This window comes from Callospermophilus lateralis, chromosome 10, assembly GCF_048772815.1.
Source record: "Callospermophilus lateralis isolate mCalLat2 chromosome 10, mCalLat2.hap1, whole genome shotgun sequence".
Taxonomy (NCBI): Eukaryota; Metazoa; Chordata; class Mammalia; order Rodentia; family Sciuridae; genus Callospermophilus; species Callospermophilus lateralis.
In genome coordinates, this window is record NC_135314.1 from 54727449 (window position 1) to 54746859 (window position 19411).

The following is a 19411-nucleotide window of genomic DNA, read 5'->3' on the forward strand; positions in this document are numbered from 1 at the left end:
CCAACCTAGATGCTCTTCAACAGATGAATGGATAAAGACAATGTGATATATATATACACAATGGAATATTACTAAGTCTTAAAGAAGAATGAAATTATGGCATTTATAGGTGATTGAGTGGAACTAGAGAATATCATGCTAAGCAAAATAAGTCAATCCCAAAAAATCAAAGGCCAAATGTTTTTTCTGATATGTGGATGCTAATTCACAATAAGGGATGGGAGGCTAGGGAAGAATCGAGGTACTTCAGAAGAGAATAAAAGGAGAGAAGAGACTAAAAGGCAGAAGAGACTAAAAGGAGGGGAGGGGGAAAGTGGGTAGGAAGGATAATAGAATTAATTGGACATTATACCATATGTGCATATATGACTCCATAACCAGTATAATTCCACATTATATAAAACCATAATGAGAAGTTATACTCCATTTATGTATGATGTGTCAAAACACATTCTACTATTATGTATAACTAATTAGAACAAATTAAAAAAATGCAGCTGTGAACTTGGATATATAAATATCTTTTTGAGCCCCTGATTTAATTTCTTTGGGGAATATACCAAATGGAATTGATGGTCTTATAATTCTACTTTTAATTTTTGAGGAACTTTTTCATATTGTTTTCCCTAGGGGCTACACCATTTTCCATTCCCAACAACAATGCACAGGATTCCATATGGGGCCTATCCCCCCAGGTGGGAAAACACCCACATCCCCCGAGTTCAGGTCATTGCAGATGTGGGTTTCTGGCTCCTGTAGGGCCTCTCTCTTTTTAGCATATTCTTGTAGCTTCCCTGGAGTTGCAGTAATACTTCTCAGCTTCCCTGTTCTCCTTTGCTTCTTCATAGGTCCTCTCTTTCTGAGCCCACAGCATGTCTGTCTGGGACTGGCAGCCTCCCTGGATAAGGGCTGGGACTTTGCACAACAAAGAGTGGCACCCATACTGAGGGCTACCTCATGGTGGGATCACAGCCAGTCCTGGATAAAGCTGTGATGTGGCAAAACACAGCTTTGCACCTCCTAGCTTCAGCAGCACCCACCTCTCAATCCCATACAGCTGCCCTCCATGCCCCAACGCTTAAGAGTTTTATTTTCTACTACAATTAACCCCACCTGACAAAACAAGCAGACAGCATATTTCATCTTGAAGATGAAAATTTTTCAGGATCCATTTGGAAATCCCCCAACAGAGAAGTAAAGAGTAAAGATAGGCCTGGTGCTGTAGCTTAGTAGCAGAGCACTTGCCTAGGAGGTGTGAGGCACTGGATTCGATCCTAAGCACCATATAAAAATTAACAAATAAAATAAAGGCATTCTTTACATCTATGATAAAATAGTTGAGGTGGAGGCTCTGGAAAGAAAACCGGTTTTATTATTCTAGCATTAGACAAATGATTGGGTTCTCTCATACTGTTATCTTTGCACAAGTTAGAAAACTGTTCTTTTGGGGTCACCTGCACAGCTCAGATAAAAGACTGAATGCTATATGAATTACAGACTAAATTTTGTGAAGTGATCCTAAGGTATAATGTCTGGGCACATTCTTCCCAGTGGCCAGCAATTCTTCCTCAGAGTCCTGGAAGGTACACATCTTTACAAGCAGAGCCAGGGTGACTTTTAGCTCAGACTCACTGGCAGTGACAGTTAACAGCAGTAGCCCTGGGTTGATGATGGTTCTAATAATGTTACCTGCCTGCCAACACCATCTTGTAGACAAGGCATTTTTAGATGATGCTGGCAGGAAAATTTTCTTTGAAGACCATAAACTTGGGAGTCTCTTTACCACTAATCTAGTGAGCTACGAGAACACAAAGGCCTCATTTCATCAGGCTTAGTAGCCACAGGCTATCAAACCAACATGCTCTCATCACACACCCAAACATCTCACCTGAGCCACTTCTTCAAAGTCATCGTGTCTCTTCTGCAGGGCTCGAGCTCGATGCAGGGACTTCCCAACCCCAGTGTGTTTGCTGAGAAAGGCCTCACCATGGTTTTCAATCCAATCCAACACCTGGCCAGAGAAGAAAAACAAAAACAATGATTCCCAGAAAAAGGAAATAAATATAACAATATATGCAACTGCTTCAGTCCTACATTCCTTAGCTTCAGCAAGAGCAGTCTGGTGGAAATGTTTAGCCCATTATGAACACAAGGGATTTCAGCAGTCATTGGCAATATAATATCCTACCTTTAACTAAATTCAACTCCTTGATCTCCAGAATAGACTTCCTTCATTCTTTCAGCTTTCTAAGTCTTAATTATCCCATCATTTTATTCATTTTTATTTTCTATTTGGTTTTGTTCTAGAGAGTGAATGCAGGGCCTTGTACATGCTAAACTATGCTTTAAATAAGCTACAAAGACCATCAGGCAAAGTTTAAACCGCCATTGCCTCTACTCCAGTCATGTAGAGTCAGACAAATTGGCAGGAAATTAGGTAGTGGCAGGTTAGGCACTGGCTTGACCCTCACAACCTGTCTTCATTCCGCCACAAGAATGCTCATAGCAGTGATGACCAGTCATGGAGATTCTGCTTCATCACACTCCCTGGGCCCCTAATCTTGGAAGTAAAGCCTATAGTAGTCAGCTTAAGATTGCTGATCCCTAGCACAGAAGCCTTCTCTGGCTTCTTTCTTCCTCTCTTCCAATCAGCTCCAACCAACCAACCAAATAAGTTAAGGTCTTTGTATTCTAAGGCCTTTATGATTCTTATAGTAAGTATTGGAGATGCCATGTTCTTCCAGGCTTAAAAATCTAGTGATTTCAATAGCCAAGCTATGGAACCAATTGAGGTGCTCCACAACAGATGAACGGATAAAGAAAATGTGGTACATACTCACAATGGAATATCAATCAGCCATAAAGAAGAATGAAATTATGGCATTTGCCAATAAATAGATGGGACTGGAGACTATCATGCCAAGTAAAATAAGCCAATCCCAAAGAATCAAAGGCCAAATGTTCTCTCTGATATGTGGATGCTAACATATAATAAGGGAGGGGGAGCAAAGAATATAAATTCATTGGATCAGACACAGGGGAATGAAAGGAAAGGAGGGGAGATGGGAATGGGAAAGACAGTAGAATGAATAGGACATAACTTTCCTATGTTCATATATGAATACATGACCAGTGTAACTCCACATGATGTCCAACCATAAGAATGGGAAGTGATACTCCTGTATATATAATATGTCAAAATACACTCTACTATCATGTATATCTAAACATAACAAATAAAAAATTTATAAGTCTAGTGATTTGGCCCAAGGATACTAGTCTTAATGTATATAAAAGTTGGAGCAGACGTGGCTGGGGCAGTAAAAGGACAAGTGAGGGGATAATGAGAAAGTGAGAAAATACGTTTCCCAAGGGACACTTGGGAGAGGGCTTGGAAACCCCTGAGTAAAGCCTTGAAATACGGCAGGGACAAAGGTCTTTACACTCTCTTTGTATTCTCACAGATGGCTTCACAAAAAATGTGTGCAGCCCAGGGGGAAGGAAAGAAGTTCATTTCTTGTCTCTGAAGAGCTGGGCACTCAGTAAATCAGAATTATAGTATAGACACACCTGCCAGGATTCTGCCAATACTCAACTGAGCCCATTCTGCTCCTGCTGGCCATTAACTAAACATTTGATTAATGATGTTTTGGACTTCTCAGAGTTTAGAAGGACTTTTTGGGAAGTGATTTAGATGAACTGTGTCTGTTAAAAAGGATGCTTCCATTGATTCCTGTTTCTTACACAGACTGCCCTGTGGCAAGCAGAGGTGGAACAAATCGTTCCATGGCCTACAGGTATGGGAGTTCAGGCTCTACAGAATCCAGCCTTTGACTTCGCTTACTCTGGCATTTAGGTTAATCAATGTCTGAAATGTGCAAAGTACGGAGGTCTTCAAAGTCTTTAGTGTCATCATCCCAAAGTCCACACCAACATAGCGCAGTTCAGAGACAGATCTATGTAAATGTAAAAAATGAGGTTTAACAAGCATTCATGTAACAAAGATGAAAGGTCAGACAATTATCCACTATTATCCAAAATGGTTGTTTATCTAAACATTAGGTATGAATATTGTAAACACTGTATATAACATTCTGGCAATGTATTTTTTAAAATAATATTCTGGATGCCCATTTGTAAAAAGTAATTGTGATAATGCTGGTATTTCACCTTTTGCACACACTGTAAGCAGAATGGAAAGGAAATCTTGAGTGTTTCTTAGAAAAACCTACATTTCTTTAGAATTATTTGTGGTGAAATTTCAACCAAAAAAAAAAAAAAAAAAGTCAAGAGAGTATATTTTTACTTGGCCTGCCACAATTACATCTCATGATATTGTCTCATAAAGGGAATTAAAAGCTTTGGCATACAAGGTCAATGATAAATATTTCTAGACACAAAGTTCCCCAGATATTGTATCATAGGTTAAGTTACAGAATTTTGATGCATATTTAAACTTTTATTAGTCCCTTTTGATAATGAATTGAGGTTTGAGAAATATTTTTTCATATATAAAAGAGTTATCTTGTAACCTTTCATGAGTGCTTTTGGAATTTATAACAGATTTTTCATATCACATTTTTTTAAAATTTAGATAAGTATGACCTTATCTCCCAATATTTTCATAAATTTATCTTATTTCATTTTTATATCTCTAGTTTTAAGAAACTAGAAACAGCACACTGACTGAAGAGGTATATGTTTCATCTACTAGTGCATACACAGCTCCTTTTTGCACTCCCTGGAGTGCACGACTTTTAAACCTTTTTGGTTTTTAGGTAATTTGTTTCCTTTCTAAGTGGCATTGCTTTCTTTAAAATATCAATTCATTTTTAGTTAGTGGCGTTTAGTTTACTTAATTAGCTATGCCTTTACCACTTAAAATCCTACTTATTTCATATCTGAAAGGCTTTTCCTCCATTTAAACATAACTTGGTTCTGTGATCTTTTATTGTCACCTCTTAGTGCAACTTCTGCTGGTAGAACTGAAGCTGTGGGGAAAATATGTGCAACCTGGAGATTCAGGGGCTTCTTGAAAACCAGCCTAACAAATACAAAAGCAAATGATTTAGGAAGTGAACAAAATTACTTTAGTAATACATAAAAACAGAGAAAGTACCCAAGGATGGATATTTGAGGTCTTTTTAAAAATACTGATTTTTGAATGTTTTGTTTCCAGCCAGATCATTTAGAGCTCTCACTGCTCGATGTGCACATTCAGACCATAAACTCTCTTGACTCTGGTTTCATGTTCTCCAACCCTGGAAACACAGCCCAGCTTCGTAGGTAGATTCTGCACAGCAGAGAAATGTGACTCTGAGCAGAAACTAGCATACCTGACAATTATATTACGCACCAAAAATTATTTTGCAGCATTAGAATTCTAGATATCTACCAGTTTTGGTGAGTCTAGTTAATGCAAGCCAAGTCCCAGAATCTGAGCACTATTGGATGAAGAATAAATTGACTTTCTAATCAAAATCTAGTTGCTTCTGCAGTATGATCATCCATCTAGGTACTCCTCGTTTCTCTTAAATATAAGATTATATTTAAGATACTCAATGACCAGTAATAGTCATGTTGGTATAGAATGATAGTTATGAATAACTATCTGTCAATGACTTTGAACAGATAAGAAACAGTGGGTGCTGTAGTACATAGGCAGGCATGGTCTAGCCTCCAGGAACTCAGGCTATGGAGGTAATAAGTACTGGTCAATAAATCACTCAACTCCTCATTAATTACAAAGGTGTAAAATGTCAACAATTGGATCCTAGCTGGGGTGGTCAAGAAACACCTCTCTGAAGAAGTAAGGTTTGGTTGAGATCTGAGAGTGGGACTTAAACTAAGTTAGACATTAAAAAGTCCAACATGGCTTGGGTAGGGAATAAGTAAGAAATGCACCCAGAGAAGATGAAACCAGGCTGTAGAAAGTCCTGTTGTGCTGAATAGGAGATTTAAGTGTTCATTCTGAGAACTACCCAAAAGTTGCAAGAGAGGTATCACCTGATCTGCATTTTAAAAATCTTGTTCTATGTTAGCAAGATTTATGGAACATCAATTGGAGGGAAGCAAGAGTAGACACAGGAAAACAGGAGGTGACCATAGAAATTCTGGTAAGAGTTGATGGTAGCTCAGACAAGGCCAAAGTCAGTGACTATGGGGAGACAGGTTTGGGGAAAGAATGCTAGGATTTGGTAATTTAGTGTGGTGATGCTGGAGAGGCCAATAGCAAGGCTGACCGCAAGGTCAGGGCTTGAATAGCTGGGTAGAAGACAAAGCTAGTCACTGGAGCAGAAGCAAATGAGTAATAAGAAGTAGAACAGGATGACAGATTTTTCCTAAGACTTTTTTTTTCCTTCCATACTTATGCTCTCGTTTTCATAAATGACAGCTGTGCCCCTGAACTTGAGTGGGAAGTGGCTTCCAATGACAGTTGTCAATCTGATTCTGGCAAACTGTGCCTTTAATTTTAAAGAAGTAATTTACACGTTAAGGCTTAAAATAAATTACATATTGTTAATCTAGCTGGATACTACTAACAAAAAAATCCATTTTAAAAACACAACCCCAAACTTAAGTGGAATCAACCTATACATTATTAAAGGGGCTTTTCACTGTGGCATAGTTTTTGAGCAGCCCATTAACCTGACTCTGAAGTCCACTCACTCTCTACCCCATCTCCAGAGAGCTCCTGCCTCACCCCTCAGCACCATAGAGGCTGGTTCTCATCTCTGTCCCCTTCCCTTGAATGTCTATATCCCTTTTCTCCCTATACCCACTCTGCAGCCTGCCTCCTAGTCACCTTTTAAGCTCCTTCTCGGAATCCCTGCCTGTGGAAATTCTCTATTCTTTAGTAACCATTCTGGCTGGGTGGCTGTTGCTTTATTTTAATTCTGTTCAAACGATTATGGCCCACAGACCTGTCTTCTCCTGCTGAACTCCAACCTCCTTATAATCCCAGGACACGGCATAGCACTGCACAAGAGTTGTTGCTTCGTACATGTTCAGCTGAACTGAACTCAGGTGGATTCCTCTGGCATATGTTTTTGGGCTGAACATTAGCCTGCTTCCCATTTCCACTGCAACTCTATCTCAGCACCCCTTACTTCAAAGCTGTGTCTTCGTGCACCTCCACACCCTCTGGTCCTCACTTCCCCACCTGGCAGGGAGTTCCAGGGGAACAAAAGGAGGGTGGAATTTTCATACTGAATCCTCCCATCACCCACTATGCAGCATCCTGCCTGTACCTCATACTTGGGAAATAAACGGTGAATGTTCATGACTATAAATTGTCATATGCCTGTGTGACTGAGACTCCTGCTCTACTCCTCTTGGGCGAAGTTATGCTGCCCCATTCTGAAGATGACTAATTTTGCCCAGTCACTGGGAATAATAGCACAGGTCAACCAAGACTCAACATTACAGCAGGCAACCTGTAAAGCTCTACTTCTTTTCTCTTGCCCCAACTAGAAACTGGTCCTTTCCCAGAAAGCCTTTTCTAAGAAAGACACTCACATCTTGAACCAAATTTGGGAGCCAATCTAAAAACCATTATCCATAATTTCTTAATCACCCCCTTTCTTTCTCATCTAATTATGTTTATTTCAACCAGCATACAATCAAGTTGGAATATTTTTCAGGGCAGGAGACAGTCCTTTCTAGTTGCCAAGGAGAAGGGAAAAAAATCTTTTAGAAGAGAATTATTGATCATCTCCGAACAGTGGCCATGAATGTGACTGAATTAATGGGAGACCATTCTGGTCTTGAGGGATTCGTAGGTCCTGCTCCATGGGCCTGGACCCTCTTTTTAAACCCATCCCCATTGTGTGTTCATTTGGTTCCCCACTCACACATCACTGGCTAGCATGAGATGACGGGCAAGTGCATATTTGTTTGGTTTGGGTGTTGTTTAATTTCTACCTCCAAGTGTAAGATTCTATATGGGTAGAGAGGCTTTTGTTTGGTTCACTGCTGTGTTCTCAAACAGTGTTTGCTGGATGAGTAAGAAAACTTAAAAATCTCATTTTGGGCAGGCTTGGGTTGTGGCTCAGTGGTAGAGCACTTGCCTAGCATATGTGAGGCACTGGGTTTGATTCTTAGCATTGCATATAAACAAATAAATTTAAAAAGGTTCATGATAACTATATATTTTAAATCTGATTTTGGAGCTTCCTGTGTAATAAAGGGCAAATCCATGAAAGGAAATGAAGACATTTTGTGAACAAATGTGGAATCAGAATCCTAATCCTCTCATTCTCTCATTTGGCTTTCTCTGATAAAGCATCTTATTCAAAATATGCTATTAAATTTGTCATAATTTGATCCACAGTAAGAAAAACAAGGAATTTGATGCTTTATGTATATGAAAAAACTCCTCCCTTTCCACTCCTATTTCCTGGTGCCCAGCTCCCCACCCCACTAGTTTGGAAAGCCGACATTCTGAGGCCAATGAAGGAGTGTTTATGTGCCATCAGGCATCTGTAACACATTTTGTTGTTAAAGGCTCAAGTACACACGATGTGTAAGAGCACCCAGGAGAGTCCCTCAATTCATTATTTCTGTCTCCTTGCACAGCACACTGAGCGTTAGTTCCAGAGGGAACAGTAAGTGCCACCCAACTTCCAGTCGGGCTTTGACTCGAGCACATGCTACTGCCACTTGGAATGCCCAATTACCAGTAAGTCATTTTCTGTTCCCTCTTTGGAACAAGTATGATCAAAATAAATGTCTTACTATGGCAGGAAAAGCCATCACTTTTCTGAGAAAACTGAGCTAAAACTCATTAGCAGGTATATCGACTCTCCTTCTCCTGAGAGTTGCAGTCCTTTCTCCTGACAGACTCAAAGCTGGGTAGAAGCCAGCTGAGAATCCGAGGACCCTAAGTCTCAGCCACCCCCAACCCCTGGCCCTGCAAATACCCAGCCATCCTGCACCTGTCTTTTCCCAACAAAACTGAGGCTGGGGTAACTGGTATTTCCCTGAGAGAATCTCCCCAGCCTCGGGACTTGATGCCAGTCTATGGTGTAGTACGCCTCTCATCACTAAGGCTTGCAACATTTATCAGAGGTTCTGAACTTTGGAATCTCATCCGGGGCTCTAAAATATAGATGCCACTCACCCTCAGATTCTGAAACAGAATGTGTGGCATAGGGCCTCATGATCTGTGGGTTTGACAAGACCTCCACTCTGTTAGATGACTTTAATGCCAGAAGTCCAAGGACCACACTAGAGAAATACAAATTCATATTCACACTTGACACCTCCTGTTTCCTATAACAAAATGGACAGCAGTTTTTATCTATTTTTAAATAAATGCTCTCAGATCCATGCCTATTCTATGACACACTATGACTGTGGCTCCTAGTCTCTCTCCACTCCAACCCAGATTACCTCAGACTTCACCCTGATCATGTTTTTTTCTCTGCTCAGAATCCTTCCATAGCTTTTTTTGTTTATCCTTTAGCCTTGTATTCATATTTCCAGAAATAGCAGGTTGAGGTCAAGGACATGATAAGCACAGGGGTTATCAGAAAGAGGCGATTCTGGATGGTGACCAATTAGTCATGCATTAGCATAATAAATTTAAAAAATGACTGAGGACATTAAGGATGTTAAAAATTTACTGTGGAGAGGAAGGCCTGAGGCTCGGTAACTCCTGGGGCGACTTCCTCCTCTCACTGTGTCCCAGGCCTCACCAGCCTTCCATACCTGCTGTAAGGAGGTTCTCAGGTCCTTTCTTGGAAGATGCTCACCATAGAAAGACCACTTTCTGTCAGGATAGTGTTTGCATTAAGAAAAACAAAGTAAATACCAACATGAATACCAAGGAAGAAGGCTGGGGTAGGAAAGGGGCATGAAGCAGGCATGAAGTAGGGCAAGGCACAGCCAGCAGGGTGCGCTGTGGAGTAATCAGGAGAAGAGGGGCTAGTAGTCCATGAAGTCCTCAGACAGGAAGGGTCTGAGCAGGCCAGTGAGGAGCCTCTAGCTCACTCCCTAGCCTGCAAAGGCTGGGAGCACACAGAGAGGAGCGGAGCCCAGAGCTCTCAGTTCTACCTCCTCCTAGGGAAGAAGGATAGAAGATGGCCCGGAGATGGTGACACCAAAGGGAAAGGGGGGGACATCTACCTCACTCCAACCAGAAAGCAACCCTGTGGAGCAGGACCTTCCATCTCTTCCTCCCTCCCAGATTCCTCTAAGCCTCCTCCCTGCCCTCTTTCTGGGCTTTTACTCTGCCACAAAAAAAGCATCTATTATCTACTTGAAATTGTCCAAATGATCAGAGGACTGCCATCAAAAAACTAAGCTGAAAGATGGCAGAATAAGTTGGACATCATTATCTTAAGTACATGGATGATTGCACGGATGGTGTACAACCAGAGAAAAGAAAAGTTGTGCTCCGTTTGTGTACAATGAATCGAAATGAATTCTGCCATCGTGTATAACTAATTAGAAAAACAACAACCACCACAAAATGAAGCTGAGAACTTTAAAGTTTCTGATTACTACCACAGCAAATGAATATCCTTCAAGATATAGGCCACAAAGATCAGCATCAGCAAGGCTGAGTTAATGTGATTGTAACTGAAAAATAAATGAGAATGGGTAGAAACTGTTTTAGGGTAATTTGTGCTACAGATAAACAGCTGTAATTTTTAAATGATGGGACATCTGGAAAGGAGTATTGGAGTCTGACTGTCTTATAGCTCAGGTAGTCTGAGGATTAATATCAGGCTGTCAGTAGCTGTAGGTTGTTGTGCAAATCTCATCCTTTGGGACCAATTAATCTATCAGGGCCCTTTGATCAGTGATATTCCAGCATAAAATTATAAATCTCTCAAGGTCAGGGTGTTTCTCTTTTCCCATCACCCAGCACAGTTCCTGAAAGCAGGGAGGCTAACAAGCATGGACTTTGATGTTAGGTGGACTTGGGTTTGACTCCCTGACCTGCCACTAGCTGTGTGACCCTGGAAGTTTATTTAATCTTTCCTAAACCTCAATTTCTTCATCAGAAAAATGGGAACCAGCAGTGCACAGTGGAACACACCTGTAATCCCAGCAATTTGGGAGGCTCAGGCAGGACTGTAAGGCCAAGGCCAGCTTCAGTAACTTAGACCCTCAGCAACTTAGCAAAACCCTGTTTCAAAATAAAAAATAAAAAAGACTGGGGATGTAGCACAGTGGTAAATAGTTGCTGGGTTCAACCCCCAGTATTTAAAAAAAAAAAAAAGGCAGGGGGACTGCTACCTGCCTCATGTGTATAAAATAAGAAAAACCAAGTGATGGGATTAGATGTTCGATCACATTTATTTACACACATGAAGAATCCTGAGCTTTGAACAACATGAATTTTATAGACACATTTAATCTAAGTAACGGAGTCTCAGGCCTGGAACCAGTCTTCCCTCTAATGTTTGAATCCAACTGCCAATTAACCAGTATGTTTCAAACTTTAAAGATGGTTCCCCCATGTGTGCATTCTCTGATCTGATTGGGTACAGAAGATGGCCCTGAGCCTTGGTTTCTTAAATATTTTCATTCTTCCTTCTTATGAGAAGAGAAAGTTTCTGCACCCATTATTATTCTGGTCACTTTTTTTTTCTTAACCACTAATCATTCTAAGAGCAACCCACAGTGCTCATTGTGTATTATCCAAAGCTGGCAGTTGGATTGCACAATGACCAACTTAGTTTAGAATGATTAAGGAGCTATGGTCACTACGTCTGGTGAAAGACTATTTGGAGTTTTTGTTTTTTTTTTTAATTACTCTTAAATTCCTTTCAGACACTCTTTGGCAAGCAAGAATTGACATAAGAAAAGTTCTAAGTTTTCACATGAGGCTCCAGAAAAATTGATGGAAGCAGATGAGATTTGTACTGCCCTATCCATTTGCAGTAGAGGAACTACGGACTTCAAAATTAATTTTCATTTCATCTCACTCTAGTCATAATAGCATTATCAAGAATACAAGTAATAACAAGTGCTGATGAGGATGTTGGGGAAAAGGCACACTCATATATTGCTGGTGGGACTGCAAATTGATGCAACCAGTGTGGAAAGCAGTATTGGGATTCCTCAGAAAACTTGGAATGAAACCACTGTTTGACCCAGCTATCCCAGGCCTTGGTTTATACCCAAAGGACTTAAAATCAGCATACTACAGTGATGCAGTCACATCAATGTTTATAGCAGCTGAATTCACAATAGCTAAACTATGGAACCAACCTAGATGCCCTTCAACAGATGAATGGATAAAGAAAATATGGTACATACACACTCTGGAATATTACTGATCCTTAAAGAAGAATGAAATTATGGCATTTGTAGGTAAATGGATAGAGCTGGAGAATGTCATGCTAAGGGAAATAAGCCAATCCCAAAAAACCAAAGGCTGAATGTTTTCTCTGATAAGCAGATGTTGATCCATAGTGGGGGGGTGGGATGGGGTAGGGAAGAATGAAGGAACTTTGGAGAGTGCAGAGGGAAGTGAGGAGAGGGATGGGGTGGTGGAGATGGGAAAGATGGTAGAATAAGACAGACATTATTACCCTATATACATGCATTATTACACTACTGTTGTGACTCAGCACCATGTACTGCCAGAGGAAAAAAAATTATGCTCCATTTATGTACAACATGTCAAAATGAATTCTACTGTCATGTATAATTAATTAGAACATTTTAAAAAAATTATCCAGTAAAAATATTAATTTTCATAGATTCAGAATAAGTCACTAGGTTCTGATAAATTCTGCCACCTGAGTGGAACAGCTTAAAAGCAAGACACTATTTTTAAGGGAAGACACAGGAGCCTCCAATGTGTCACTAGTATATTCACACCACCAAGAATTCACCTAGCCCCTTCAGACTCACCTCCCACCATCACTTCCAAGAGGCAGCATCCTGTTACACCTCTCCTCTGTCCCTTGCCTATAACTTAGCTCCCTGCTTTCAGGCCCTCCTCAAGAACACCACCCCCAGCTTCCCTACCTGTGCTCCAAGGACTAGTGAAACCTCAGCCCCACCAGAGGGAATTCTCTGCTCCAACTCCACCAGCTCATTGTTGTTTTACTACTTTGACCCTGAACCCAGATAGCCACGTGCCATTTAAAAGTCCTTAGGTATGTGTGTCTGCACTTGAGGTAGACACTTCAATCTCCTGAAACAGGTACTTGCATATAGTATGTTCCAAAACAATTTGCAGATTTATTTTGCAAAAAAAAGGGGTAAAAACCATGGGAAAGACAAGGAAGAATGGGGGAGGCTGAATAAGACAGCCTGTAGGGGGTACTCTGAGAACATCGCTCTGGCTAATGGAAAATGGAATGGAATTGGCAGCTCTCAAAAAGAGCAAGCATGTAGTTAGTCCTTGTTTCTCCTCACAAGTCAGGTCTATCTGGAGTTGAATTAGCCCTTTCACACACATGGGAAGCGGAGGAGTGAGGGGAGAATAATAAAAGGGGGAGACCAGTGATGCTGTCGTGGAGTGCCACTACAGCCATTAGTACTGTCCTCTACTAAGCTGGAGAAACAAAATAGGACTGAAAATTATTCTGCCAGCAATAGTTTTGGAGGCATGCCCTATCCATGCCTCTTTTAGCTTAATGACTCCAAATTTTACCTTTAAGACTTATTTCCAGAATGATTCAGACCGAACTTTCCTATGTTCATACGTGAATATAAGATCAGTGCAACTCCGCACCATGTTTAACCACAAGAATGGAATCAAAGTTATAATGGGCTGAATCCTATGTGTGTATAATATGTCAAAATACACCCTACTGTCATGTATACCTAAAAATCAACAAGTTTTAAATTACATAAGGTATACATGTATCAAAATATCACATGTAACTTCATTAACATAAAAAGTTTTGTTTTTATGTGTCAGTTAAAGATAAATTTAATTTTTAAAAGTTTAAAAAAGAAAATAAACAGTAAGCATCATGATGACTTTCAAATGCAACTCACATTTTATAATAAAAATTTATATGCTTTTTTATCTAAAAAAACATTCCATTCCTTTTTCAAAATAAATAAATAAATAAATAAAGACTTATTTCCATCATTTCCCAGGTCAGCAGGGAAGAGAAAGCTGAGAATACACCTGGTGGGACCCAAAGGAAAGGTGTCTGGCCAGCTCTGACAGCAGATATTTAAACAGAGTCTCCTCTTTACTGGCCTTTATCTTTTTTTTCCTTTACTATAATTTGAATCCTTGGAGGGGAAAAAATATTGCCACACCCAGAAGTGGTAACTGGGCAAAAAGTCAGGCAGGCAGAGGCTGGCATGCTCCCCACAATGGGGTACCAGTCTCTTTCTTATCTTTCCCTTCATCTTCTTCCTTCCTTTCTCCTCCCATCCCAGCTATACCTGTTTTATTGCCCTCTGTCTTACGCCTCTTTTCCTTTTCCTTCATTCTCCCCCCTTCCTGGGTGATGGGTGTTTTTCCCTCTCTCATTCACTTCCTCTGTCTCCCTGCCTCCTTCCTCCTGTGGCTTTTCCATGCTCCCAGAAGTCACATTTCTCTAGAACACCTGTGTCAGAAGGTGTTCTAACTAGCTGTGTGATTATGGCCAAGATACTGTATATGTCTGGGTCTCAGTTTCTAGATGCTCTTTCAGTTCTTTGCAGCTCTGAGATTTGTCTCTGAATGAAATGGAATCAACCCACCAACATAGCAGCTGCTGTTGTAGAAACAGGAAAATCAGGCTAGGCGCCCCGGAAAGCACAAGCACCAGGGGGCGCCCGAGGACCACTCAAAGATGTGACTGACACTTGACACAGAGGATTTACTACGTGCTATGCAGGCACTGTTCTGGTATTGCAATCTGTCTCGTGAGATGGGTACTGTTGGTGGTGGTCCTGTTTCAGAGGTGAAGAAACTGAAGCACCATGAACTGGAGGGATTTGCCCATGGTCACAAAGACAAGTCACATGAGGACAGGATTTACACTCAGGCAGATTCAAGAGCCTGTGCTTGTATCCCACAATTCTGCATTGCCCTGGCCACTGATGCTCACATGCCAGATTCCCATAAAGCTACTTAGTAAACACCTCTGGATCCCAAATGTGCTTAGGTTCCTTAGGTCCAGAATACATGTATAGGTCTATCAATCTCTCTACCTCTGACCTCTCACACATTTGCCTATGGCTATTATTATCAACACACTATTGCCTTATGTCCTCATCAGCATCCTCTGGTAACCTTGTTCTTTATATTTCATGAGCACTGAGGCTGTGTCCCTGTGTCCTCTTCCCGGGATGGAAACACTTGGAAACTCACGATTTTCATATCACAATTCTTGTAGGCAGCCTCCAGCTACTCACCATTTTGAGGGCTAAATGGTATTCACTTCACAAGGCCCAGATTGGGATGCTCTAATAGTTTGATAAATTCGGCAAACAGAAAGAGACAGCTCAGAGCTGTAAGGGACAGAGAGAGGAAGAAGCCCTGGTTTCTACTTGCAAGGAGATAAGGGAAGCATTCAAGGATTGAAGATTCTGAAATGTAATGCAAAGGTGAAAGTGTTTATCAAAATCACAACACCCTTGGGGAAACAAGGGACAGGAATATTATTTGTCCAGTCTGATCCTAAAAACTAGGACTGGCTCATGCATGGCTAGGAGTCAAGAGACCAAAGACCAAGTCCCTCCCTTTCACCCTCAAATGTGTGAGTCCAGCTCCCTTCTGAAGCACATCTCTGACACCTGTTGAGCAGTAATGGCTGTTGGGATGTCAGGTACACAACTGAGACCCATCACCAGATTTAGCCACCCTCACTCTCCCACAATTTCTTTGCATCGTGCCAGCATCAGATACACAGATGAGTGAATGAGCATGTGAGCAAGTGGGACAACAGTAAATGAAGTCATGCTCTCAGAAGGCACAGTCACATCTCCTGAAAAGAACAACAGAATTAACCAACCTGGGAATTCAGTTCTCATAGAAAGAAAGCCCAAGTCCCCACATGCCCACCTTCTAATCTTCTGCCTGCTTTTGTGCAGCACCCACAACATATAAATTGAAAGGCTCTCATTTTTTAGAGTATGATGTAGCCACCCATGCAGTGCTATTATGCTTTTTCTTCATTTTAGTATAGATGTCACAGTTTCCACAGGAAAGTCTGATAACAGCCATTCCCCAAGAATTGAAACATGGCATGTCCCCTGTTCTTGGGGAGGCCCTGCATCTGCCCTCCTTGTATTTCCTCTGCACCTCTCCAGAGCCAGCCTAGTGTCACAGACCTATGAATGGAAGGAAGATGAAGAGAAGCCCAGGAGACTGTCCATCCACAGTCCACAACTTGGTCATCTTGGAGAGTCATGGAGAGTTCATCCCATACTCCCTCTTTTGTGCCTGCAAGATTGATACCTCACTCTGTCTCAATCACAGATGGCCTCCTACTATCCTGTGTTCAGGGTGATATATTTATCTGGATGGCTTGATATTTCAGGAGCTGGACACTGCTTCTCCACTCTCCACCAGGGTTTCAGAACTAGGCCAGCACATTAGCACTGCCCTCCCTCATAAAGTGTCCCTCTGATGACTCAATCATGGTCCCAGTCAGGAGAAGGTGCTGCAAGGGAGTTTGGGAAGCCCAACAAAGGGAAGTGAGCCTAGAGGCCCCTCTATTCCTGGGGCTGACTATACAGTGACCCCCTACACGCCAGAAGGTGTCACAGTGTTAGGGATGACCCCCAACCCTGCATGTCTACTCAGGCCTCCAGTACCAGGGCCCTTCCCAGCAACGGCTGTGAAGACACACACAGTGGGTTCTCAGGTTCCTATGCCTAATCTGCTTCACTTGTACATTAGACCCAGTCAATACCACAGAAGGAAAGTGAATCACTATTCCATTTGTATAATTCAGAAATTGTAAGGTAGCCACAGGAAAGTCTAGCAATAGGAGTTTGAGCCCAAGCCCCCTGGCCTACCTCTTGTAAACTCAGAGGGAAGTGACACTGATCCCCATCTCAGGCCCAGTATATCAGATCTCAGGGCCCCCTCCTTGGATCTTCAAGGAGACAGAAACAGAAAGCAAAAGGGGAAAAGAATAGCTTATTCCTTCTGAAAGAGCATTTGTGGCAAGGCTGTCTTCCACTTCTTCTTTTTTCTTTTCTTTTTGGCAATAATGGGGACTGAACGCAGGGATGCTTTACCATGGAGCTATAATCCAGACCTTTCTATTTTTCATTTTTGAGACAGGGTCTTGCTAAGTTTCCCAGGCTGGTCTTGAACTTGCAATCCACCCATCTTAGCCTCCCAAGCAGCTGGGATTACAAGAGTGTGCCACTGCACCCAGCTTCCATTTCTTCATTATTTGTGGTCAAGAGAAAGCCATGACTGATGTAACGATGCAAAACAGTTAAAACCTAAAGCAACCTCTAATCATGGAATGGATAGCAGATGATAACCCATGTTTTAAACCTAGTTTCACAGGTTCACTTGCCAATAATCTTCTGAAAGTCCCTGTATCCTGCCCCTACTTGATGGAGAGGTGAGCTCACTTTATGTGGTCCATTGCTCAGATAATCCTGCAGCCCCCAAGCTATCTAGCAATCTCACCAACTGAGTGAGGTTCAAACTCATCAAAAGAAAAATGGTATATGGCTGCAAGGAATTGCTGCTCCTGAGACTGAGCCTCCCTTTCCAACATCACACAGCAAGAAGGTCCAGTCTCCAAGCTGCTTAGGCAAAAAGCATGCAATTAACAAATCCAGTGTTTTTTGTTGTTTTTTTTTTTTCTTTGTTTTGTTTCTTTTGCAAGGTGTGGGGATACAGCTGCAGGATGAATTGCCATTTCCCTCTATCGATCTGGGCTTCCCTAGGGCCTGATCCACAGGTCAGGGACTTGAGCTCAGTCTGTCTCTTGGGACAGATGATGGCTGCAGGGGAACAGAGCCTGTTACCTGCTGCACGTCCTGCTGGAAGACGCAGAGCTGCAGCCGCTGGTGAAGCCGCACCTTGCGGTGCTGCCAGATGCTCTCAAGCCGCCGCTGGTGGTGCAGCACCTCGTGCACCACATCCAGCACCTGATGCACCGCCTTGGAGTAGTTGGCTGTGGCTGTGAGGGACTCAGAGTTACCAGGACTCAGGGGACGCTGCAACACATCCAGCAGTGCTTTGCCATCCTGGCTAACCTGCAGGAAGGAAAGAGTTTAGGTCAAGGAACCAGAGAGGCAAGAAAGTCTGCTCCAGGGGTCCCTGGTTAAGCCTGAGAATCTCAGTCATCTCCAGGCTCATCAAAACCAAGACACATGTTAACCAGCAACAGCTGCCCATGGCCCAGGAGAGGGAAGGTCCTAAGGAAAAAAGTTGCCTGGAGCCACAGCCAGCTGTCTATGAGACCCTCATAAATTTTAGCTGCTAAGGGCAAGAACTCTGCCTTGTTCATCCCCACCCCCAGGTCTAGAACAATGCCTGGCACATAGCAGGCACTGGATGAGTATTTTGAATGACTCATGGACAACATCAGGCAGCAGAACTTCATTTCACAAATGAAGCCAAATATGTCACCACCATAAAATCCTTTCCTGCTCTTCCTCCCTCAACATCCTCTATGTGGCTCTAAACTTCCAGATGTGTGATCAGAGACTCTGGGCCTCAGTTTCTTGTTTGCAGAGGAAGAATGAAATTGGCACATACCTCACAGAGTTGTGGTATTAAATGAGATAACATATGGAGGTGGGCTTCCATTTCCACCCCTGTGATGGGAAGGAGGGGCAGTCTATGACCCTACATCATTTTTTTTCCCTTTCTTCAGGCTCGGCTGGGGGTTGAGGATCACATAGGCAGTTGGTATCCTGCACATGAGGCCACAGAACGCTCTCTGACTGGGTGATTGAGAGCACTAGAGTAGAATGAATGGGAGAGGAAACCACCACTGCCCACTCAAGCTCACCCACCCCTGTCTGCCATTACTTACTGCTGGGGAGGTAGCTTATAATGCAGAGGAAATGCCCTCCTGAGATGTGAATAAGTATCCTATGACCAATCCCAGGACAGACCTCTTCAGGGAATTCTGAGCAAACTCATTCCCTCTACCTCTTCCTCTCTCTCACAGGAAGGTGTGAGATAGAGGGCCAAGTCCTGGAAATCCAAGTCAACCTGAGTTCCAGGACTCTGCCTCAGTCTCCACATCTGTAGGAGGCTGGCACCACCCCAACCTCTGAGGTGGGCTTGGAAAAGGCTCCATTGTATAATTACAGCCACAATCACAGTGTGAACCAGTGAGTATATTATTAATCTCAATTGTGCTTTCTACTTCTGTATTTCATAAATTTAGAGATTCTTTATTCTGGAATAAATTTAGAGATTCTCGACCCCTGGGTAGAGGCACAATATTGTCAAAAGAAAGTTTTGGGCCATTTGAATCCGAGCTTCTGAGATCTGATTTGGCTCACAAGT

At 42.2% G+C, this 19411-nt stretch overlaps 1 protein-coding gene across 8 annotated transcripts in view; it reads right to left on the reverse strand.

Annotated features, from left to right (window-relative positions):
* Nucleotides 1-19411, reverse strand: part of Kalrn (kalirin RhoGEF kinase) — a 627901-nt gene that overhangs the window by 337142 nt on the left and 271348 nt on the right. For all 8 annotated transcript variants that reach the window (XM_076867942.2, XM_076867955.2, XM_076867941.2 and 5 more), the window contains 2 exons: nucleotides 17914-18144; nucleotides 1889-2011 (listed from right to left, as the gene is read on the reverse strand). In XM_076867942.2, the coding sequence (XP_076724057.1) occupies nucleotides 1889-2011; nucleotides 17914-18144 (354 nt within the window). The remainder of the gene's footprint in view (nucleotides 1-1888; nucleotides 2012-17913; nucleotides 18145-19411) is intronic.